The sequence below is a fragment of the Leopardus geoffroyi genome, chromosome B3 (genome assembly GCF_018350155.1).
Source record: "Leopardus geoffroyi isolate Oge1 chromosome B3, O.geoffroyi_Oge1_pat1.0, whole genome shotgun sequence".
Taxonomy (NCBI): domain Eukaryota; kingdom Metazoa; phylum Chordata; class Mammalia; order Carnivora; family Felidae; genus Leopardus; species Leopardus geoffroyi.
This window is the reverse complement of record NC_059337.1, coordinates 37,984,704-38,005,118: the sequence shown is the minus strand read 5'-3', so window position 1 is coordinate 38,005,118 and position 20,415 is coordinate 37,984,704. Positions and strand designations below refer to the sequence as shown.

Sequence of the window (20,415 nt, the reverse complement as noted above, 5' to 3'; positions counted from 1 at the left end):
TGTTTTGAAGACTGTGCTTTTCACTTAGCGATAAATTATGCAGACACATCAGAAATTCTTATTCAATGCAATGTTAATAATGGCACAGAGGATGTTAATAATCCCCTATTGTTAGAGTGTGCATGGGCACTCTAATGCATTCTTCAAAATACATGTTAAGGTCAACGAGGTAAGATCATTATTAATAATATTAACAATGCCTTATATTCACAGGTACTTTATAGTGTACAAACTATTTTCATATCTCATTTGAGCCTTACAATAAATGCAAAGTAAACAGAGCAAAAACTCAAAAAAGGTTAAATAATTTCCCTAAAATAATAAAACCAGTAATAGGGAGTGCAGACTCAAGCCTAGGTCTATCTGCTTCTGCAGTCTAGGCTCCTCACTGGATCTCATCATCCGTGGTTGACCCTGTCATTTTACAGATGAGCAATCCATGCTTAGAGACGGGAGCAGTGATATGCCCAGAATCACATAGCTTCTTCAAAAGAATACAGATAGAGTAGAATCCAGGACTCCTGACTCCCCATCCAAAGCTGTCTCAACTACACTATCTCTCAACTACATGCTGGCTCAATAAATTAGAAAAAAAAAAATCCTAAATTGCTCCATAGTTAAATCAGCGAACAATACATGCTGTTATACTTCTCTGAAGATTACACAGTATATTTGCTTGGTGCTGAGAAGTGCCAACCTGATGACACTTGCAATCCTGAGCTTATTTGATGTGGTTGGGAAGCAAATGAGATTCCAGTGCCCCTGTTGCGCATAGGTGCTCAATGAGCATTTCCTGCATGGTGGGGAAGTGCCCTATATTTACAGTATTTGATCCAGTTTAACAGCAAGATCTAATGTTAACATTAGCCTTGTAAAAGTTTTCACCCTAGTTCACACAAAAACAAGATTCTGAGATTATGACTAGCAATTCTTCATGAGTTGATTTATCTGAATAAAACCTATAAGGTTTTGAACCATTAGGCATTCGATTAAAAAAAAATCTTAGCATACAGAAGAATAAACTGAAAAATGGAACAGATTTGTTTCTTGTAATAATTATGAGCAATATCTCAAACTCAGCATCCTTAGACCATTGAGCTGTGTAGGATGAATGTGCTAATTAATCAATTACTACCCAACAATGTACCCTGTTTATTTACTGAAATGCACCAGAAACGTGTGCAGAACTGGTAATTATTAATCATCTTCAGTAACAAATATGACTCAAGTTCACCTTCATATAATTAATAGAGCATGTAGTTAGCTTTAACATCTTGCTTTATTAGAAACAGCAACAAGGAATTAAAACAAAAAAAAAACAAAAAAAAACCAAAAAAACAAAAAAACTGAACCACACGTTGTGGTTCACTGAAATGGTGGCTTGGACTAAATGTGCCTATTATCCATAGCAGTGTTATTATTCAGACCCATCCAAATTATGGCCAGATGCAAAGTTTTTAAAGCTAAACTTTTTAATTTGAATAAAACATTAAGACTTACCAAGAAGTTATAAAAACAGTCCAAAAAAATTCCATATATGCTTTACTCAGGGTCCCTGAGGAAAACCCACTTTTTAGAGCTTGATAACTAGCTTAGAGTTGGGATCTTTGTGTATGGTACCCAAACTTCTTAGCAAATTTAAAATTCTCAAGATATTTTAAAATATCTCAATTTTAAAGATTTTTTAAACTGTATTTTGAATACACACAGTAATAGTTGTTTTATATAAATTTTGCAAATGATCTAGTTTTAAAAGTCATTTTTTTTTTTTTAATCATGTAGGCTCCCAAATTTCCTTTGAAACAGATAGACTTCTAGGCTAGCAGGGCCATATTTTAGAACTACAATGCTATTTCTTAATTATGCAACATTTAAGGGATGTTCACTTGTGTCAGCAACATTTATAGCTGAGTCTGGCAACATGTAACTCTTTTTAACTATGTTCAAGACATGAGGTTTTGAGTATTGCCAATGAAGTTTCAAAACCCAGCTCTATTACCTATCAGCTCGGTGAGTGTAATTAACTATTTCAACTTCTCTAACTTCTGACATTCAGAATGAGACAATAGGTGCAAACTACATAGCAAGAAGAAACACTCATGAACTGGTAGATACTATTATGCTCCTATTATTACCCTCTGTGGCCACTTTTTCAGAGTTTTCTTGGATTGGGGCACCTGGGTGGCTCAGTCGGTTAAGCTTCAGACTTGATTTCGGCTCAGGTCCTAATCTCACAGTTCGTGGGTTTGAGCCCCGCATCAGACCCTGTGCAGACAGTGCGGACCCTGCTTTGAATTCTCTCCCTCCCTCTCTCTCTGCCCCTCCCTTGCTCATACTCTTTCTCTCTCTCAAAATAAATAAACTTAAGATTTTAATTATAAAAAAAGAAAGTTTTATTGGACTAACATTTAATGTAATTGTATGGAAAATTAAAAACTTATCCCATCTGAAATACCAGCAGAACATCACTTCGAAATCTAAACTGACAAATCATAAATCAGTGGGTGGACTACTGTATTTCTATTATCAAATGATTCAAGGCCCCTTTAAATGGAAAGCCCCCTTAGGGCATCTCAGTATTTGTTTATAGATCATTAACTACTTGACAGTGAGACTGGGGAGGGGGCATAAAGACTTACAGCTAAAGTGCTAAAAGCCACTGTGGATTGAAGATCAGCAATAAAGCCACAACATCTTTGGAATTCAGTATGAAAATGCAATTTGTGCTACAAAAATGTCATATGCTTTCATGCCTGTATCTGTTAGTAAAACAAAGCTCACTTTACAAAGCTGGGAACATAACTATGACCCATATGACAAGGTAAATTTATTTGGCCATGTTTTCAAATGCTTCCCCAAACACTGACTACATAGGATTTGTAATATTGGAAACATGCCCATAAAATGGATTGTGTTATCTATTAGCATAAATCGCTATCTGGTTTCGAAAAGTCACCAATATGTCTCCTTGCCACCGGATTCTAGCATCCACAGCAGGAGAAGGAAATAGAAATGTTTTTCTAATGAAAAGCTCACAGAGTGTTGGAAGGTCAGAATTTTGATACTTGATTCTGATGTATGATCTTGGGTCAGTTTCTTACCTACTCTATAGCTTAATTTCTCTACCAAAATTAAAACTTTAATTAAGTCCAAACCACTGACCCTACATATTATAATTATTTTCTCCATACACTAATTATATTCACTTTACTCACTTTTTTTTTTTTTTTTTTTTTTGGTCATTTTCTCAAGAAGTAGAGTACCAACCATAGGCCAAGTTACTGTCCTAGGTGCTAGAATCAAAAAGGTTAACAAAATAGGCATTAAGTCCCTGGTTTTAGGAAGTTTCCAGTGGGGGTAGAGCTTGAAAGTACTTTAGACAAAACGTGCAGTTTAGATGACATCTTTGTACCCTCTGTGTTCACAGTCACATGTTTTACCAGAGTAATGCTTCCTGCCACTCTTTATAACAGCAGTCCTAGCTGCCAGCCAACTCCTTGGAGGCTTTCAGAACATCAATCAGTTCCACAGGACTCAAGATCTAGGTAAGAATACACAGTTTTTTCCTTTCCGAATGACTTCTGCTATAACTCAGTACTTCCACGAGGATAATTTTGCATAAAGCCAATGTATACCGTCCTTGCCAGGGCAGACACAAGGATACAAGAATGAAAAAAAAAAAAAATACAGGAATGGAGCAAAAAGCAAAGTTTGCCATTAATGGGGGTGGGAAGAATTAATGAGTATTCATCCAGCTGTAGGGGTAACTCAAGCCACCTCCCCTGGTGCTGAGTTTGGCTTAGAGGGCACTGAGCCATTAAGCAGATTTTGGGTTCCTAGGAGAGCAGGGTCAGTGGCTCTTTGGGGGTATCTGTTTCTAAGTTCCAAAGCATGCTAGAATATGAATCAGGGCAGCAGCATCTCCATAGTCCTTCTTTCCTTGAACCAAAAGTCCTCAAGCCTCAAACTGGAGTTTATAAATGAACTCCTAAATGTGAACATTTATATCTCTTTTTCATAATTCCTTTATCTTTTACCAACTGGCTGACATATATCCCCAGTGTCTTGCCTATAATTCTCTCTGCCCTAAGAATAGCAGTGAATTAAAATCTGCATGCCTACCCTACTTCTTTTTAAATCACAACATTAGAAAAATATAAGTAAATCATAATCTCACAGCAAGGTTGTAAAAACAACATAAGAATAAATATTCTATATATGTATGAGGTCACATATATATATGAGGTCTATATATGTTTGGGTCATGTCCACTATGTATGCTCTCTATGTGTATTTCTTAATAAGCACTACCAATAGAATGTGTTAATATGTAATACCACCTGTAGAATTCATGATCTTTTTCAAGCTTTTTATCGAGGTATAATACACATACAGAAAAACGCACATACTATACATGTTCAGTTAGAAGAATTTTCACAAACTGACTACACTCATTTAACTAGAATCCAGATCAATCACATGTTCATCAATCATAACAAATGTAGCACTCTAGTGGGGATGTTGATAATAGGGGGAGGCCCTGCATTTGGGGGGCAGAGGATACAGGAGAAATGTCTGTACTTTCCTCTTAATTGTTCTGTGCACCTAAAATTACTCTAAAACATGTCTTAAAAGAATAAATATAGAGATAAATAAAAGAACAGAGTAACCCCAACACCCAAGAAGTCCCCTCATACACCTTCTACTCACTGCCCACCCCCCTAGACCTTCACCCCTGCTAAGAGTGAACACTATCCTGCCTTCTAACAGCAAAGATGAATTCTGCCCAGTTTTTATACCTCATATAAATGAAAGCATATTATAAGTACTTTAGTGTCTGGCTTCTTTCACTCTTCCTTATGTTCATGAGATTCACACATGCTATGTGTGAATGGATTGTCATCGCTATATAGTATTCCATCAAGTGAACACGCCACAATTTGTTTATCTACTCTACTATTTACCGTCATTTGAGTAATTTTCAGGTTGAATATTGCACACATGAACAGTACTGCTATGAATATTCTACTACCTGTCTTTTGGAGAACATGTGCACGTAATTTGTTATGGACTGAATGTTTGCATCTCCTTGAAATTCATATGTTGAAGCCCTAATACCTAATGTGACACTGTCTGGAGATAGGGTCCCTCAGGAAGTGATGAAAGTTAAATGAGGTCTTAAGTGTAGGACCCTCGTCTGATAGGGCTGGTGCTCTTATCAGAAGAGAAAGAGGCAGACAGCAGAACTAGTTCTCTATGCCATGGGGGGATATAGTAAGAAGGAGCTATAAGCCAGGAAGGGAACTCTCTCCAAGAAGAACCCAATCAGCCAGCACGCTGATCATGGATTTCCCAGTCTCTGGAACTGTGAAAAACAAATTTCTGTTGTTTAGGCACCCAGTCTGTGGTATTTTGTCATGTATATGACAAATATATACACAAAATATATCCAAGACAGCCTGGCTGGGTCATAACATTGCAGACAATATTACATATGCAGCTGTAATACATACTGCCAAAAAATTTGTCAGATTGGTTGCCAACCGTGTATAAACGCTCTAATTGCTGCATAGCCTCATCAACATTTAGTACTTTCCTACTTACCTACTTCAGCTACTTTGGTAGGTGGGTAATGGTATTGCAATGTGGTTTTAATTTTCATTTTTTGGATGATTACTGAAATTAAGCACTTTTCCCATCTGGATATTCTCCTTTGTGAAGAATACATTCAAATATTTTGTTCACTTTTCTATTGGATTGTCTTTTTTTAGTGATTTGTTCTAGATACCAAATGCTTTGTCTGATAGATGTATTGCAAATACTTCTCCCACTCTATGGATTACTTTTTGACTCTCTTAGTAATATTGTGCCTTTCAATGAACAGAATTCTTAATTTTAATATATTACAATTTATCAATTTTGAAGAACCAATTTTTAACATGTTCTGAACAACGGTAGCATCCTAGGTGCCTTTAAAGCAAAAACAAGAAGGCTAAATCCCTTCTTTCTAGAAGTAACATCATATCCATGCACATGCTAAATTCTGTGCACAGCATCAATCTTCATAGGTATTTTTAAGGGGTTCCTTCTCAGGGGTTTGCAATTTCTCCATGTTTTGTGTAAAGCAAAATATTTGTGTGTTTACTGCATTAATTCTTAATTATTGGACAAAATGTTTTTTAAGCATTGACTTACGTTTTTGAGTGCCAACTTCCAAGCCCCTTTGTTTCATGGTCATGAAGAACTGGAACTAAGGGCACCTGGCTGGCTCAGTTGGTGGAGTGACTCTTGATCTCAGGATCGTGAGCTTGAGCCCCACGTTGGCTACGAAGATTACTTAAAATAATAAAACCTTTAAAAAAAATTTGGAACTGGTCTGAGTTGTGGATTTCTTGAGAAATTATCTATTTCAATTATGGAACCAGTACCGTGTAATCTTAAAAGTCAGAAGAGATAGCTAGAAGTCATGTCTCCCAGCTCTGTATCTTTAGGTTAAGATAATATTCCATTCAAACACCCTTGAATACCTTAGTGTGATACACCATCTATCTGGTTTCTTTGGAGTAATTTCCTACCGTAGAGTAGAAGAGAGAGAGATAGTCACGGAACCTTGAATTAAGGAAACCCTCATCACTGATGAGGTTTTTCCAAGAGGGCGCCTTCCAGCAGAAATATTTCAGTACCCTAGCCCTTTTCTCAAGCCCTAATGGGAGGATACAGCGAACCTAATCTAAATATGTGGTTCTCTTTATCAGTGTTTTTTACTTTATATATGCCACGAAACCTAGAATTTCTCAGACATACTTCAGGTTCCACAAATGTTTGATTCAAATTTCATTTTTTAAATAGATTTTTATACTGCCAAGAGATACAATGCCCAAATCTAACATATTGCAAACCACCCACACATTAATTAATTTGAGGTTAAGTCATCTTAGTGTAGATCTCAAAATTAATTTCCTCCTGCCATCTTTGTAACTGAAGCATGTGTCCAAGATTTCAAGGTAAGTCATTTTAAAACCACTCTAATTTCTATTTACTTTTCTGGAGGGATCAGAATACTCTTAATAGTGTACAACCAAAACAAAAGAATAAGAAATAAACTGTCCTGAAGCTGCCTGTCGTTGTCCTAACTGCTACTGTTGTCCACAACCCCCAACTTCAAAAATTTTTGAGCATAAAACAGCAGAGTCATGGCTTCAGTGGCAGACTAAAAAACTAGGGACTAGTTTCCCTTGGTTTTTGCCATCCACAGACTCCCTTGGTTCCTTCCCATTTTCTGAGCTTGGTTCTTCACACTTCCTATTTATTACTTTAGCTACCCAATTTCCTTCCTATAAATTCCTTGTCTGCTAAAAACAAAACAAACAAACAAACAAAAAACCCCAAGACAACAAACCAGTCTCATTTTTAAAAATTTACCTATACAGTTAATGTTAAAAATTTGAACTTCTAAATGTTTAATAATAAAACACAAGTTTTCATCTACTTTCTACGTTGGGGTTCTGTGACAGATTTTGTTTGAAAAAGACTCCAATGCTTTTTAAAATTTAATTTGAAAATCACAATACTGAATATCATCTCCCTGACTTGTCTTAGCCTCCCTTAGCCATTTCTGTTGCAAATCTAACCACATCATGCCTCCACCTAAAATCTTTTTTAAAAAATTTTTAATGTTTATTTTTTAATATTTATTTCTGAGACAGAGAGAGACAGAGCGTGAGTGGGGGAGGGGCAGAGAGAGAGGGGGACACAGAATCAGGCTCCAGGCTATGAGCTGTCAGCACAGAGCCTGATGCGGGGCTCGAACTCACAAACTGTGAGATCATGACCTGAGCTGAAGTCGGTCCCTCAACCCACTGAGCCACCCAGGTGCCCCATTGTTTATTTATTTTTTAAAGAGAGAGAGAGAGAAAGCATGAGTGGTGGAGGGGCAGAGAGAAAGGGAGACACGTAATCCAAAGCATCCACCTAATATCTTTTTAAAAAACTTTTATCTAATAGGGAATCCTATAAGGTAAAGTTCAAATTATTTGCAGGACTACAAGGCCCCTCAAAATTTGGCACATGGTAGCAGGTGCTCAATGTTTGCTGAACAAATCAATAAAAACTGGAAAATGTTGGGGTGCCTGGGTGGCTCAGTTGGTTGAGCATCCAACTTCTGCTCAGGTCATGATCTCACAGTTTGTGTGTTGGAGCCCGGCATCAGGCTCTGTGCTGTTGGATTGGAGTCTGGAGCTTGTTTTGGATTCTGTGTCTCCCTCTCTGTCTGCCCCTCCCCCTGCTCCCACTCTGTCTCTGTCTCTGTCTCTGTCAAAAATAAATAAAACATTAAAAAAAACTATTAAAAAACTGGAAAATGTAAAAACTAGCCACACTATCGTACATCCCAATAGTTGTCATATAGTGCTTATACATGATTCTTTTTTACATACAATGCTTTCCAGACACATCATCTTCTTTACGTATGGTTTCTCCAAAAAAGATGAGTTTAGGACAAACTGGAAGAAATGTTTCTTTAGAAGCACGTGTTCATGGAGCGCCTGGGTGGCTCAGCCGGTTAAGCATACCACTCTTGGTTTCAGCTCAGGTCATGATCTCCTGGTCTCTGGGGTTCAGGCCCTCCCTTTGGGCTCCCACTGGCAGCATGGAGCCCGCTCGAGATTCTCTCTCTCCCTCTCTCTGCCTCTCCCTCACACACGCTGTCTCTGTCTCTGCCAAAATAAATGAACTTAAAAAAAATTTTTTTTAAAAGCAGGTGTTTATAATACCTCAAGTGGCTGGGGAGTTTGAGAAAAGGTTTTCCTAAAGTAATAGATTGATAATGGGTGGCTGAGAATTATAAAGGTTTATAACTAAAAGGCTGGTTTGGCAGTCACCAAGCTTTAGTTGGGAAGGAGTGGGGGGGGGGGGGCATCTGGACAATGCACAGAGAGATGTGGGACGTTTTTAAAAATAAACTTTTTATTTTGAAATATGTGAAATAACAGTGAACATGACATTGAAGACCTAAACATAAAAGTGCTTCCCGACTTCACCAGCCAGTGCAAATCTGGGGGCTTTTGGCCTTTAACTCGAGGTCACCTTCTCAAACATCTCGACAACGCCATCTAAGAATCTCACTTGAGCCCAAAGCTTGGAAGAGAGATCTGGGTGTCAGTTCTGCCACTCACTAGGGTGGTTATTTGTTTTAAGCCTTAGATTTCCTCACACCCCTACCGATAAGCCCCCCAAGTCCCCTTCGCCCCCCTCCCCCCGGGGCCCCAGGGTTGTTAACTACATTAGGTCACACGTGACGACTTAATTACCTCCTCTGCGCCGCTGACCCTTACTCCCAGCGCCGGTCACTGGGCCCGCCCCTCAAGCACCCTCCGCTCCTTCCGCGGGAGGCCGCAAGACCTTCGTGCGCACGCGCCACCGCGCCCCGGGGGGGCTCTCGTGCACTCGCGCGGCGCCCACTGGGCGTCCCCGCCGCTCGCCCCGGGGCGCGGGCGCGCGCCCGCTCTGACGGCTCCGCCCCCAGCGGCGCGCGCCCCACGGCGGCAGAGGGGCGGGGGCGGGGGCGGGGACGCGGGCGAGTCCGGCCATGGAACCCCTGCGGAGGGCCCACGAGGCTGCGCTCCGGCTGCTGCTGTGCCGGCCCTGGGCCTCGGGCGCCGCCTCCCGCCCGAAGCCCCGCGCCTCCGAGGTGCTGACGCGGCACCTGCTACAGCGGCGCCTGCCGCACTGGACCTCCTTCTGCGTGCCCTACAGCGCTGTCCGGAACGACCAGTTCGGCCTCTCGCACTTCAACTGGCCGGTGCAGGGCGCCAACTATCACGTCCTGCGTACCGGCTGCTTCCCTTTCATCAAGTACCACTGCTCCAAGGCCCCCTGGCAGGACCTGGCCGGGCAGGACCGGTTCTTCACGGCGCTCAAGGTCGTCAACCTGGGTGAGTGGCCCGGGTCGGTGAAACGCGCCCCGCTGACAATGGGATCACTGTTTGCAAAGCACGCTGACAAACGTCGCTCAGAGGTCGAGACCCCGGCCCAAGGTCAGGCCACGTCAGCGCCGGGGAACCCTGCCTCGGCCCAGCGCAGGCTCTCCCGGGAGCACGCTCTCGGCACGTTGGGTTCGCCCCGCGCTGTTGGGTTTCCCGGACCCTGCCTCCGCGTCCCACCCACTCAGCAGCCTTCTAGGACTGGCCTTGACCCTGGTCTTTTGTATTCCTACCTCCCCGCCCCCATCCCCCAGCCCCCGGCCCCTACTCCCCAGTAGGTGCTTGTCGGGGCTCAGTAGTTGATATTGAACCTTTCCCCGGAAAGCGGGGCTTTAGCCTAGGCCTGTGTCTAGGGATCACACTGCGTCACTGATGGGGAGGAGGCGTTCATTCTGTCCACACCTGCTGCAGCTCTTGACTGGGAGAATACTTATATTGGGCAGTCAGAAAGAGGGTGTAAGGAAACGTCCACATTGGACAGTGGCTCTGAAATTGAGAAATGCCTTATTGCATGGCAGGATTCGTTCATGACCATCATTCTCTTGAGTGCATCCATTATTATAAAAACTGCAACTACTTTCTAAGTTTGATTTTCTCTATGTGAAATCCTACCAAGTGCGTTCTACTGAAAGCACTAACGGGTTTCACCAGTCATATCAGCTTCCCCAGGTGCTAGGCCTAAAAGATATTTAAAAGACTGTACGTCTTTAATATTTCTGTATTTTCATGGGAATATTCTAATTCTGAAAGTATTTACTCTTGCTGGATGTTTATTTTCTTTTGGCTACTGACAGAAGAGGCATGAACATTGACATGGGTATATCTTTTCTAGGTCAGTGAAAAATAGAGAGGTCTCAAGATGTTTTGTACCTATTAATAGATAATATCATATTCATCCAGATTTTAGTAATTCAAAATCTGGACCTGGTAGCTGAACCATGTTACCCAACCAGTTTTTTAAAACCAGAATTAAAGCTGAACCCCTGTGTATCTAAACTGGTATTATATAATCTAATAGCTCATTAAATTTAAACATGGTATTTATGTACTTTTGCTTATAACAACACATACGTCTCTCGTGGGATTTTTGAGCCATTGGTCTACTGGGACTGTCCTGGGTTCACTCCACCAAGGAGAAGATTATTTAGCAATGTGTATACCTTTAAAAGTTTGTTTGTTTGGCTGATGGACTATATAGAGCATGCCCACTAATTTTGAGGTTGATTCAAAGTTGAAGGGTAAGCACACTTAGAAGATTCAATTCAAAATTATTTGGAAAAATTGGAGTGATGACTAGATTCAAGATGAGGTTTATTTTAGCATTTTCAGAATCAGAAGCCATCATTCTTCCCAGCTGGTAAGAGTTACAGGTTAGGAAAAGTATAATTGGAGGATTATAGGTAAACTATGAGCCAAATGCCTTTGAAAGAAAGTTTTCATTTTAAATTTAACACCTTACGAACACCTTAACGGTTTGGAGCTTTCTTTTGCATATAGATACAAAGAAATCCAAAGAAAATTAGGATACACAGAACATTCTCACACAGAGAAGTGAAACCTTTTGAGGAAAGAAACAACCGTTGTAGTTTTTCTTTTTCTTTTTTTATGTGGAAGAGAAGGTTGAAGAGTGATGTAATGGTCTTCTGGAAATTCTAAAAATCCTGCCTACGTGGGAATAAGAGTTTTAAGTTAAACAAAAAGGAAAACTTTCTGCTCATGCATGCTTTAATTCAAATTGGCTTTTACTGATACAGGGAATTTTTTCCTGCACTTTTTAAAGAATAGTGTATTCACCAATTTGGCAATGTTTATTTTGTATTTTTGTCTTACGGTAGAGAATTAGATAATAGATTCTTCCCTGTTCTGTGATGTACAAATTGCCCCTGTGGATCATCAAGTACATGTTCTATTAATAAAAATACTTAGGATTTTATTTCTCTTATTCCCTTCTAAATTAATAATTATCAGAGTAATTCATTTTTCCATTTTGTAAATAATAAAGATTTCTCTTTTACCATTTGTTCTCTTTCTCCTCTGTCTTCCCTTCAGTGGAAGCTGACATTTTACTGATGGTTTATCAGTCTGGGTATCCTGCTGGGAAGTAGATTGAGATTTAAGAAAAGCAACTTACCATTGGAATGAATGGGTAATCAGAGACTTGCTAAGAAGTTCTAATTTTTTTTAAGTGCTTAATTTGACAGTGGTTTACCTACTGTTCAGCTGACTCAAAATGAATTATTATGCAAAGAACTGACTTTCATGTTCATTTTGATGTTATGTTTCAGTCTGGGAAAAATTTAATTTCTCACATAATTTTATAGACTTTATAGCATATGTGCCATAAAATTATTTTTTTTTATGTTTTAATTATGTCAGTGGCAAATCTTCTCATTTGGTGTATTAGCCTGACTGCATTAAATAGACTGCAGGAAAAAAGAAATAGAGAATTTTTGACTCCTGTATCACAACTCTATCCCCTATCAAACAAAATTATTGATAGTGTTTCCTAGCTGTTTCTTAGTGAGAGGTAATATAGTTATTATTAAACTGGTAATCTTTGATCAGATCTCCATTTTAGCTGAAAAAATATGGACCATTGATTTGTGTGGTTTTTAAAACGTGCCAATATTTTAACTGGAAACTGATAAGTACGATCAAACAAGATTTCAGTTTCACCAGCCACCCCTTAAATTTATGTCCTTAGCGTTGGTTTAAAAGGCATATCTTATATATAATTTACTGTCAGTATATTTTAAAAATTAATACTTATTCCTAGAACCTGTTTTTTTTTTCTTTCTTACCCCATTGATTTTCAGCTTTAAAGTTGTGATGCCATATTTAATTTTTTAATTCAACTTATCTTTCTATTCTTCACTCATTTCTGCCTGTATGCTTCCCTAACCACACTCCACTTGCCTTTTTTTTTTTCTGATAAAATTATTTATAAATAGCTTTATGATGCTAGTTTTTGTGGCTTTTTTGTGACATTCCCTTGAAGCATTTAGAGATTCTTTTGGGTATTACCAAGGCAAAGAAAGCAGTCAAAGATTTCATGGGCATTCCAGGAAACCCTGTGATAGTGACAAACTATGACCCAGTATATTCCTAAAAATAGAGAGGTGCCAGACTGAATGGGCATTTTTTTTTTCCTGTTCTCATTGCCAGATAGTGACGCTTCTCCTGATTAGTCTCTGGCATCACAGTGGTTGGAATGCAGCTTCAGGGAATAAGCACAAAGTAGTCCAGTGCACTCACTCAAAAAGAGCATAACGGCGGATATATTCTTGCAGAAAAATAAGAAAAAATTTAGCAATATGATTAGTCCTGAGCATGTGGTTTCCCTATTAGCTGGAAAGAGGGATTTTCCAAATGGACAGCTTGTCTTTTAAATTGTCTTTTTATGTCCAACTCCTACACAGTAACAATAAAATTAACACTGTGTCGAGCATACAATATTTGCTATTGATTCATATGCCTGTTGGTTTTATACATGTTTTTAATATGTCAGTAGTCATTGAATTTAAATAAGTGCCTTAAAAAAGATAGAAACTGTGAAAGTTTGTTTTGTGTCCACTATAGTTTCATTTGCATGAGTGCTTAATCCATTATCTCTGGTTAGTAGTAGGCTTAGTTCCATGAATCACAAATGGCAGCTAGTCTCAAATATAACAGCAAGATCTTATCAAATGGAAATACGCCAAAGAAGAAACATGTTGTTGGAATCTACTGAATACCTATTCCAAATAGGTTGAAACAAGGGTGTTTTCAAATCAGCTGTAAAAATACTAATGGGAGTATTTCTCATGGCTGTTATACTAAAATCTTCCTTAGAGTTACGTTTTGCCTTAGGTTTTGAAGACAGCTCTTTGACCCAGTTTCTTTTAAGTTGTACAAAAAATTACTTTAACCATCAGTGTTGCTGTTTAACTTAACGCACAGTAAAGTTGACCTAGTAATTTAAGCTCAAGGCCAATAATCAGGAGCATCTACAACGAAATGAATGAATATTCTGTTTATTTGCAAAAAGAATATAAAATTACTTCATAATTACTTGGAAGTAATGAATTAGTGCTTATAAAGTGCTTTGAGTTAAAGTTTAAACCAGCCTTATCTATAGTTTTAAAGATCTCTAGGCTCACATAGTTCCACAGACAGATGAAACTGAGCTCTTAGATAATGAGTCCATCTTCACTCATGTCTATATTTTTATAACTTTATAATTTGTTGACATTGCTGAAGAGTGCTTTGTGATTTGCACCATGACAAATATATTGATGCGTGATTAATAAGTATTGATGTTCATAAAAACATATCATTTGTTTTCTAGGTATTCCAACGTTATTGTATGGACTTGGCTCCTGGTTATTTGCTAGAGTCACAGAGACTGTGCATACCAGTTATGGACCAATAACAGTTTATTTTCTAAATAAAGAAGATGAAGGTGCCATGTACTGAAGGGTGAGCCTTGGAGAACATAAATATCGGTGGATTTTCTCTTGTGTGTATGTACAATATTTATTTTTAACCCTTTAAAATAAAACTTTTGCAAACACCTTTTTCTTTCTGTGGTGTCTGATTCTTTAAGATGAATCATTGCCCTCAAGAGGCAAAGCTTTTCATACATGGTTATATATTACATACTCAGTTTAGCCAATGGGAACTACAAATGCATGAGGCATACGCCATTTTTTTCCCTAGAATTAGGTTAAATTACAGATAAAAAATGATTACAACCTATATATATTCTATAGTTAGGTATTAACAATTTAAATCAACTCTTTGAAGAGAAAATAGAGACACCCATACAAAGAAGGACAGGGGAAAACCTTTTATATGACACTGGAAAAAGAAGTAGGGGATTTTAGGATAAAGGTGGAGATAATACCATTGGCAAATCCAAAACTGATGAATTCTAATGGCAATCTGAAATCTAAACTCTTCGGCTGGCAGGATTTTAAATAGGAATGTTTTAAAGCCCTTGTGCCATTTACCTGGATGAGAGGTTCAGGTGTAATGTTGAAATTTCTTATCGTCTAAACCTCCAATACCATACTACTTTGAAAAAAAAAATAATGACTCCGGTTAATGTAAACGTAGCAACATGAATGAAATTAAGACTTATTAAAAGTTAAAATAGCACGCTGATAAAGCTGTAAGAACAATTAAGATCTACACAGACCCAGAAGAATAAATTTGGTGACTGTTTACAAAAGCAATTAGCTGAAATGGTACATATATATCCATACACTTATTGGTGATGGGAAATGGGCTGAAATTTTAAAGACCTGATGGCAGTTTTGTGTTAAGATTTTATTAAGTTAATTGCGTTTTTGAAAGCAAAGTCATTTAAAAAAATTTATCCTTGGGGGTAGTTACAAAATACCCAGACGAATGGTAAATTTCAGAAATTTGGAGTAATTTAGGGAGAACTAAGTAGAACTATTTAATTTCTAAACCAATGGGTGTTTAAGATTTATGATCTCTCCCATAATTACAAACATACATTATATATCATTTTATGTTAATGTGTTGCTGATACTCTGCAAGTGTACACATTTTTGTAGCAAAATATTCTATACGATACAATCTAACCAACAACTGGGTGCTTGCTTCTGGCAAATCAGTAGAGAAAGTGACTGGAAGTGACTTGTGAAAATACCAGAATGAAGTAGTATAAACTGACTTCGTTCAAGGTGGTCATTTTAAATGAGCTACAGAGAGCGAGCTGTTCTTCAAATATATGTAGCATTCACTTGTCTAAAAGCAATTCTAAATAACACTTTAATCAAAGAAGTACTTATGCCCATATATTTAGTCCAGAAGAATATACTTGACACTAGTTAAATGAATGGCTTACACGAAGAAGATAGTGTTACATTAGACTTCATTAATAATAAAACTGACTATTAGCATTTTGCAAGGAAGGCTAGAACTGATTTCCCCTGTAATGGGCAAAGTTAAATAACTATAGCTCATAAGTTTTAAGTCAAATACTGCTCATTCACTGCTGCTGGTCTTGTCAATACTTGCTGTAAAGGTTTGGTCCCAGCACAAGGCTGATAAAATGGTTTTTAATTACCAGACTATAAATACAGCTTTTCAGTAGAGTTGCACTTCTTTTCACACTGGCCTGTTTGATTTCTGATAATTTGTACTGCTGACTCTGCTTACCTGTTTTTCAATAGCTACAGTCAGTGTGACTTCTTGTCCATATGGTGATAGGTTAGTCTCCTTGGAGAAGATCTTTGACAAACTACCCTATTGATCTCTGTAATTCTCTGCTGCTTGCAGCATTAAATAGAGCCTTGATTTCTTGTCTCATGTGCTCACTGTGTAACAATTAAGCAAATGTAATATTTTCTTGTATTACATGAAAATCAATAGACCTCTTGCTCTCATGGAGTTGATCATAGTGAAGGATGAACTCAACGATGGCTAAGGGCATGGTTCAAATATTAAAATATCATTCACTGGATTTATTAAGTCTTATAGTGAACCTTTTAGTCTAAAAATGCTCCCCATTGAACAGTAATGGTTTTTCCTTTAAAGTGGAAAATACATGGAAACACTGTGGCCTAAAAGGGATAAAGTATAAATGCTGGAAGTCAAGAAATTGATTCTATTTTTAGTATCAGTGCTGTATTACTTTTTGACCTCAAGCTAATAACTCTACTCCTTTGTGTCTTAAGTTTTTTCCACCTGTAATCTGAGAAGACCAAAACAAGAAGGCTTTCTACTTTAAAATATCATAAATAAGCTCGTAAGCAAATGCCGGTTTTATTTCAGTAAAGGCTGTTTTTGTAATCCTCATTCTTCTGTTCCGTATCTATTTGTATGTATGTAAAAGACTTCATTAATCAAAGGATTTAAAAATAAGGTGAGAGGAAGAAAGGGGACACATTGAAGGCATTTTATGGGTGTGCACATGCTGATTACACCGGAGGTTGCAAGCAGGGTTCTGAGCTGACCCTGCTGCCCTTCGGGATGTTAGGAATATTCTTAGTTGATGAAACAACCAAAAACAGCTTTTCTGCCAATACTTAACTTCCTTGATGGGATTTTGTCTCAAAAATCAAGCAAAACTAATTTTTAACGAAGATGTGTTTTTGGTATAAAATTTCGTAAATCTTCTATTGTTATTTCTATGCAAATCAATTAGCAAGTATTGGAAGAAATTTCCAGTCAGAATGTTTAGTTCCTGCATAAGCTGTGAACTACTGTAAAGATGCAGTAAGAATTGGGGGCATGAAAGAGGTTGCTAATATAAAAATCCCTAGTTTTTCAGCACTAATGTCTTAACATAGCCAAGTGTACAGTTATTTCTTTTATCACACAAATTTGGTCACTAATATTTTGCTAATTGTTGACTTCAGTAAAAAATCAAAACAATTTTAATTATTAAAGGCCATATATATTTCTTTTAAAATGTACATTTTGTTTTTTATCATATTTATAGTCACTCAAAACTATAATCAAGAACATGTATAATGCTTCATGAAAATATCTCAATTCTGTTAAATGAGGAATGATGTTTAAATGAGTGGGGTGACCTACAGACAAGGATCTTGGTTTCATTTCATTTAAAAGCTAATGCAGATAACAGAAACCTTATCTAAAGCGGGTAGATCGGGTATCTCCTTTTTTTCAGCACTTACATTCAGACAGTAATGATGTTTGAGGGCATCTTAACCTAAACAAGTACTTAGCATTACATCTCACCTGGGTCAACAGTCTAGGGTATCAAAGTTAAACTGTGTTACTGTAAATTAATGGAAAATGTAACTGCACTTTGCCGAAAGATCAATGTCCAATAAAGGCTGCACAATCAAATCTTGTTGCAATGATTGAGGTCTTTAATTGCCTTTCAAAGATAAGGTGGTAATCAACACAGCTTTAACTGATTTTTTTACTAGTTCAATTACATGCTAATGACTAGTGCCAAGTCAGAATCTTTAACTACTTATACTTATTAAATCTTACGTTAGTAATGAAAAATTACTTTCGCTACACAATCGATAGAACACAAATCTTAATTACTATATTTCACTTTTGTACTATTCTATGTACTTGACAAATGTTTCACAAGAGCTTTCCCAACAATAAGAAGTATTATTAGTAGTGACCATGGTCCACAGAGTATTTTTTCAATATAAATTGGAGAAGAGATGCTGAGAAAATTTTTTTCTTTAAACGAAAATGTGGCTAAAATAGTTTCCGCTGACACAAGTTTGGCCCTTCAGCTACTTTTGAGAACTCTGCTCTGCTAATTGAGAATACATTTAATTCAGCTGGGATAACATAAATGTAGATTGTTTTTAGTGTGTTTCTAAAAGTTCAGTTAGTTTTCTAGTAAAGAAATTGATTTCATGTAGAGCCTGCTGTAAAATTCTCCTATTTGGGGAAAGGATAAGTTAGTAAAGGGAAATGAGAAACGAAACAAAAAAAGATAAATTGGATTTCATCAAGATGAAAAATTCTTGTGCTTCAAAGGATACTATCGAAGTGAAAACACAGCTGATGGTATGGGAGAAAATATTTGCAAGTCACATATCTGATAGGGGACCTGTAGCTAGGATATATAAAGAACTCTTATAACTCAGCAACCCAATTGAAAAATGGATTTGAACCGACATTTCTGCAAATAAGTTCTACAACTTTTGGCTACTAAGCACATGACAAGATATTCAACATTAACTGTTAGGGCAATGCAAATCAAAACCATAATGAGAGGGGCACCTGGGTGGCTCATTCAGTTGAACACCTGGCTCTTGATTTCAGCTCAGGTCATGATCTCACAGTTTGTGGCTTTGAGCCCCATGTTGGGCTCTGCCCTATCAGCGCAAAGCCTGCTTGGGATTCTCTCTTTCTCTCTCTCTGCCCCTCAAAGACAGATGATAACAAGTGTTGGCAAGGATGTGGAGAAACTGGAACCTTCATGCATTACTAGTGGGAATGTAAAATGATACAGCCACTTTGGAAAAGTTTGGCAGTTCCTCAAAATATTAAGCATGAAGTTACCATATGACCCAGCAATTCTTTGCGAGGTATATACTCTAGACAACTGAAAACAAATGTTCACACAAAAACCTGTACACAAATGTTCATAGCAGCATTGTTCATTCTAGCCAAAAAGTAGAAACTACACAAATAGCCACCAACTGAAGAATGAATACATAAAATGTGTCATATTCACATTATTATGGGAATAACTGGAATATTACTCAGTCAAAAAAGAGAATGATACACTGATAAACACCACAGCATTGATGGAGCTTGAAAACATTGTGCTAAGTGAAAGAAGCCAGCCGTAAAGACCACCTATTACATGATGCCATTAATATGAAATGTCCAGAACAAGCAAATCTACCGAGACAAAGAGGATTAGTGATTACCTAGGGATGGGGAGGTTGGGAGGAAATGGGCAGCGACTGTTAATGGGTATGGGGTTTCTTTTTGGGGTAATGAAACTGTTCTAAAATTGACTGTGGTAATGGTTGCATGAGCCCATGACTATACTCAAACCATGGAAACGTACACTTTAAATGGAAGACCGTGTGGCATGTGAATGATCTCTCAATAAAACTGTTAAAAATGTAGTAAAGCGGGGAGGGGAAATGGGCAGTTAGTATTTAATGGCAATATGGTTTCCATTTTGCAAGATGAAAAGAGGTCTAGAGATAGTACTGATGTTTGCACGATAATGTGAATGGTCATGTGACTAGATACTGCTGAACTGTATACTTCAACATGGTTAACATGGTAAACTTGGTGTTCTGTGGATTTTACCACAAATAAAAGTAATTTTTAAAATTTAGTAAAGGACTTAATATTACTATAATGGAATGCAACTGCATGATTTCTGTAGAAAATAACAGAGTTTAGAAACATGTTAGAGATTAAAAGAGGTAAAACATGTTAACATCATTTTATACTTTGCAGTCTTGGCATTTAAAAATTTTAATTATGAAACCTACTTTTAATTAAGTAGATGAAATCTCATTTGGGATCATTTTTTGGTAGCATTAAGGATATACTTTTATATCCTTATTATATACTTTTATCCTGAAAGTAACACAATGTTGTATGTTATTCTTCAGTATAAAAATACATACACACATGCATAAAGAAATGTGTTGTTTTAAAAAGATAAGACTGAAGATAAGACCAAAGAAAAGCACGTAAAATGTTAGTAAAATGAAAATATCCTCTTTTAGATCCTAGTTGCTGGGTAAAGAATATTAGCTACTACTAGTATGAGGTGTTATATAGTATTGCTTATAGCTATTTTAGTTGCACTTATATCATTTTAAATACAGTTTATGAACATTGTACTACTCCATTATATTATTAATTTATCTTCAGTGATATTTATAGTATCAATTTAAAAGCAGTAAAACTTCATGAAAAGTAGCTTAAACACAAGGATTTTGATAAA

General features: G+C 37.5%; 1 protein-coding gene and 1 long non-coding RNA gene across 5 annotated transcripts in view; one reads left to right on the top strand and one right to left on the bottom strand.

Moving 5' to 3' along the window:
* Positions 1 to 6,352, bottom strand: part of LOC123582834 — a 117,372-nt gene extending 111,020 nt beyond the window's left edge. For 3 of the 4 annotated variants that reach the window (XR_006704595.1, XR_006704599.1, XR_006704596.1), the window contains exon 1: positions 6,196 to 6,337. This is a non-coding gene — a long non-coding RNA (uncharacterized LOC123582834). Of the gene's footprint in view, positions 1 to 6,195 lie in introns of all 4 variants that reach the window. The other variant, XR_006704598.1, reaches the window with a different exon arrangement.
* Positions 6,353 to 9,544: 3,192 nt separating this feature from the next.
* On the top strand, positions 9,545 to 14,532 carry CB3H15orf61 (chromosome B3 C15orf61 homolog). The gene is made up of 2 exons (XM_045449324.1): positions 9,545 to 9,932; positions 14,308 to 14,532. The coding sequence occupies exons 1-2, from the start codon at positions 9,587 to 9,589 to the stop codon at positions 14,433 to 14,435; spliced, it is 474 nt and encodes a 157-aa protein (XP_045305280.1). The 5' UTR covers positions 9,545 to 9,586; the 3' UTR covers positions 14,436 to 14,532.
* Positions 14,533 to 20,415: the final 5,883 nt, after the last annotated feature.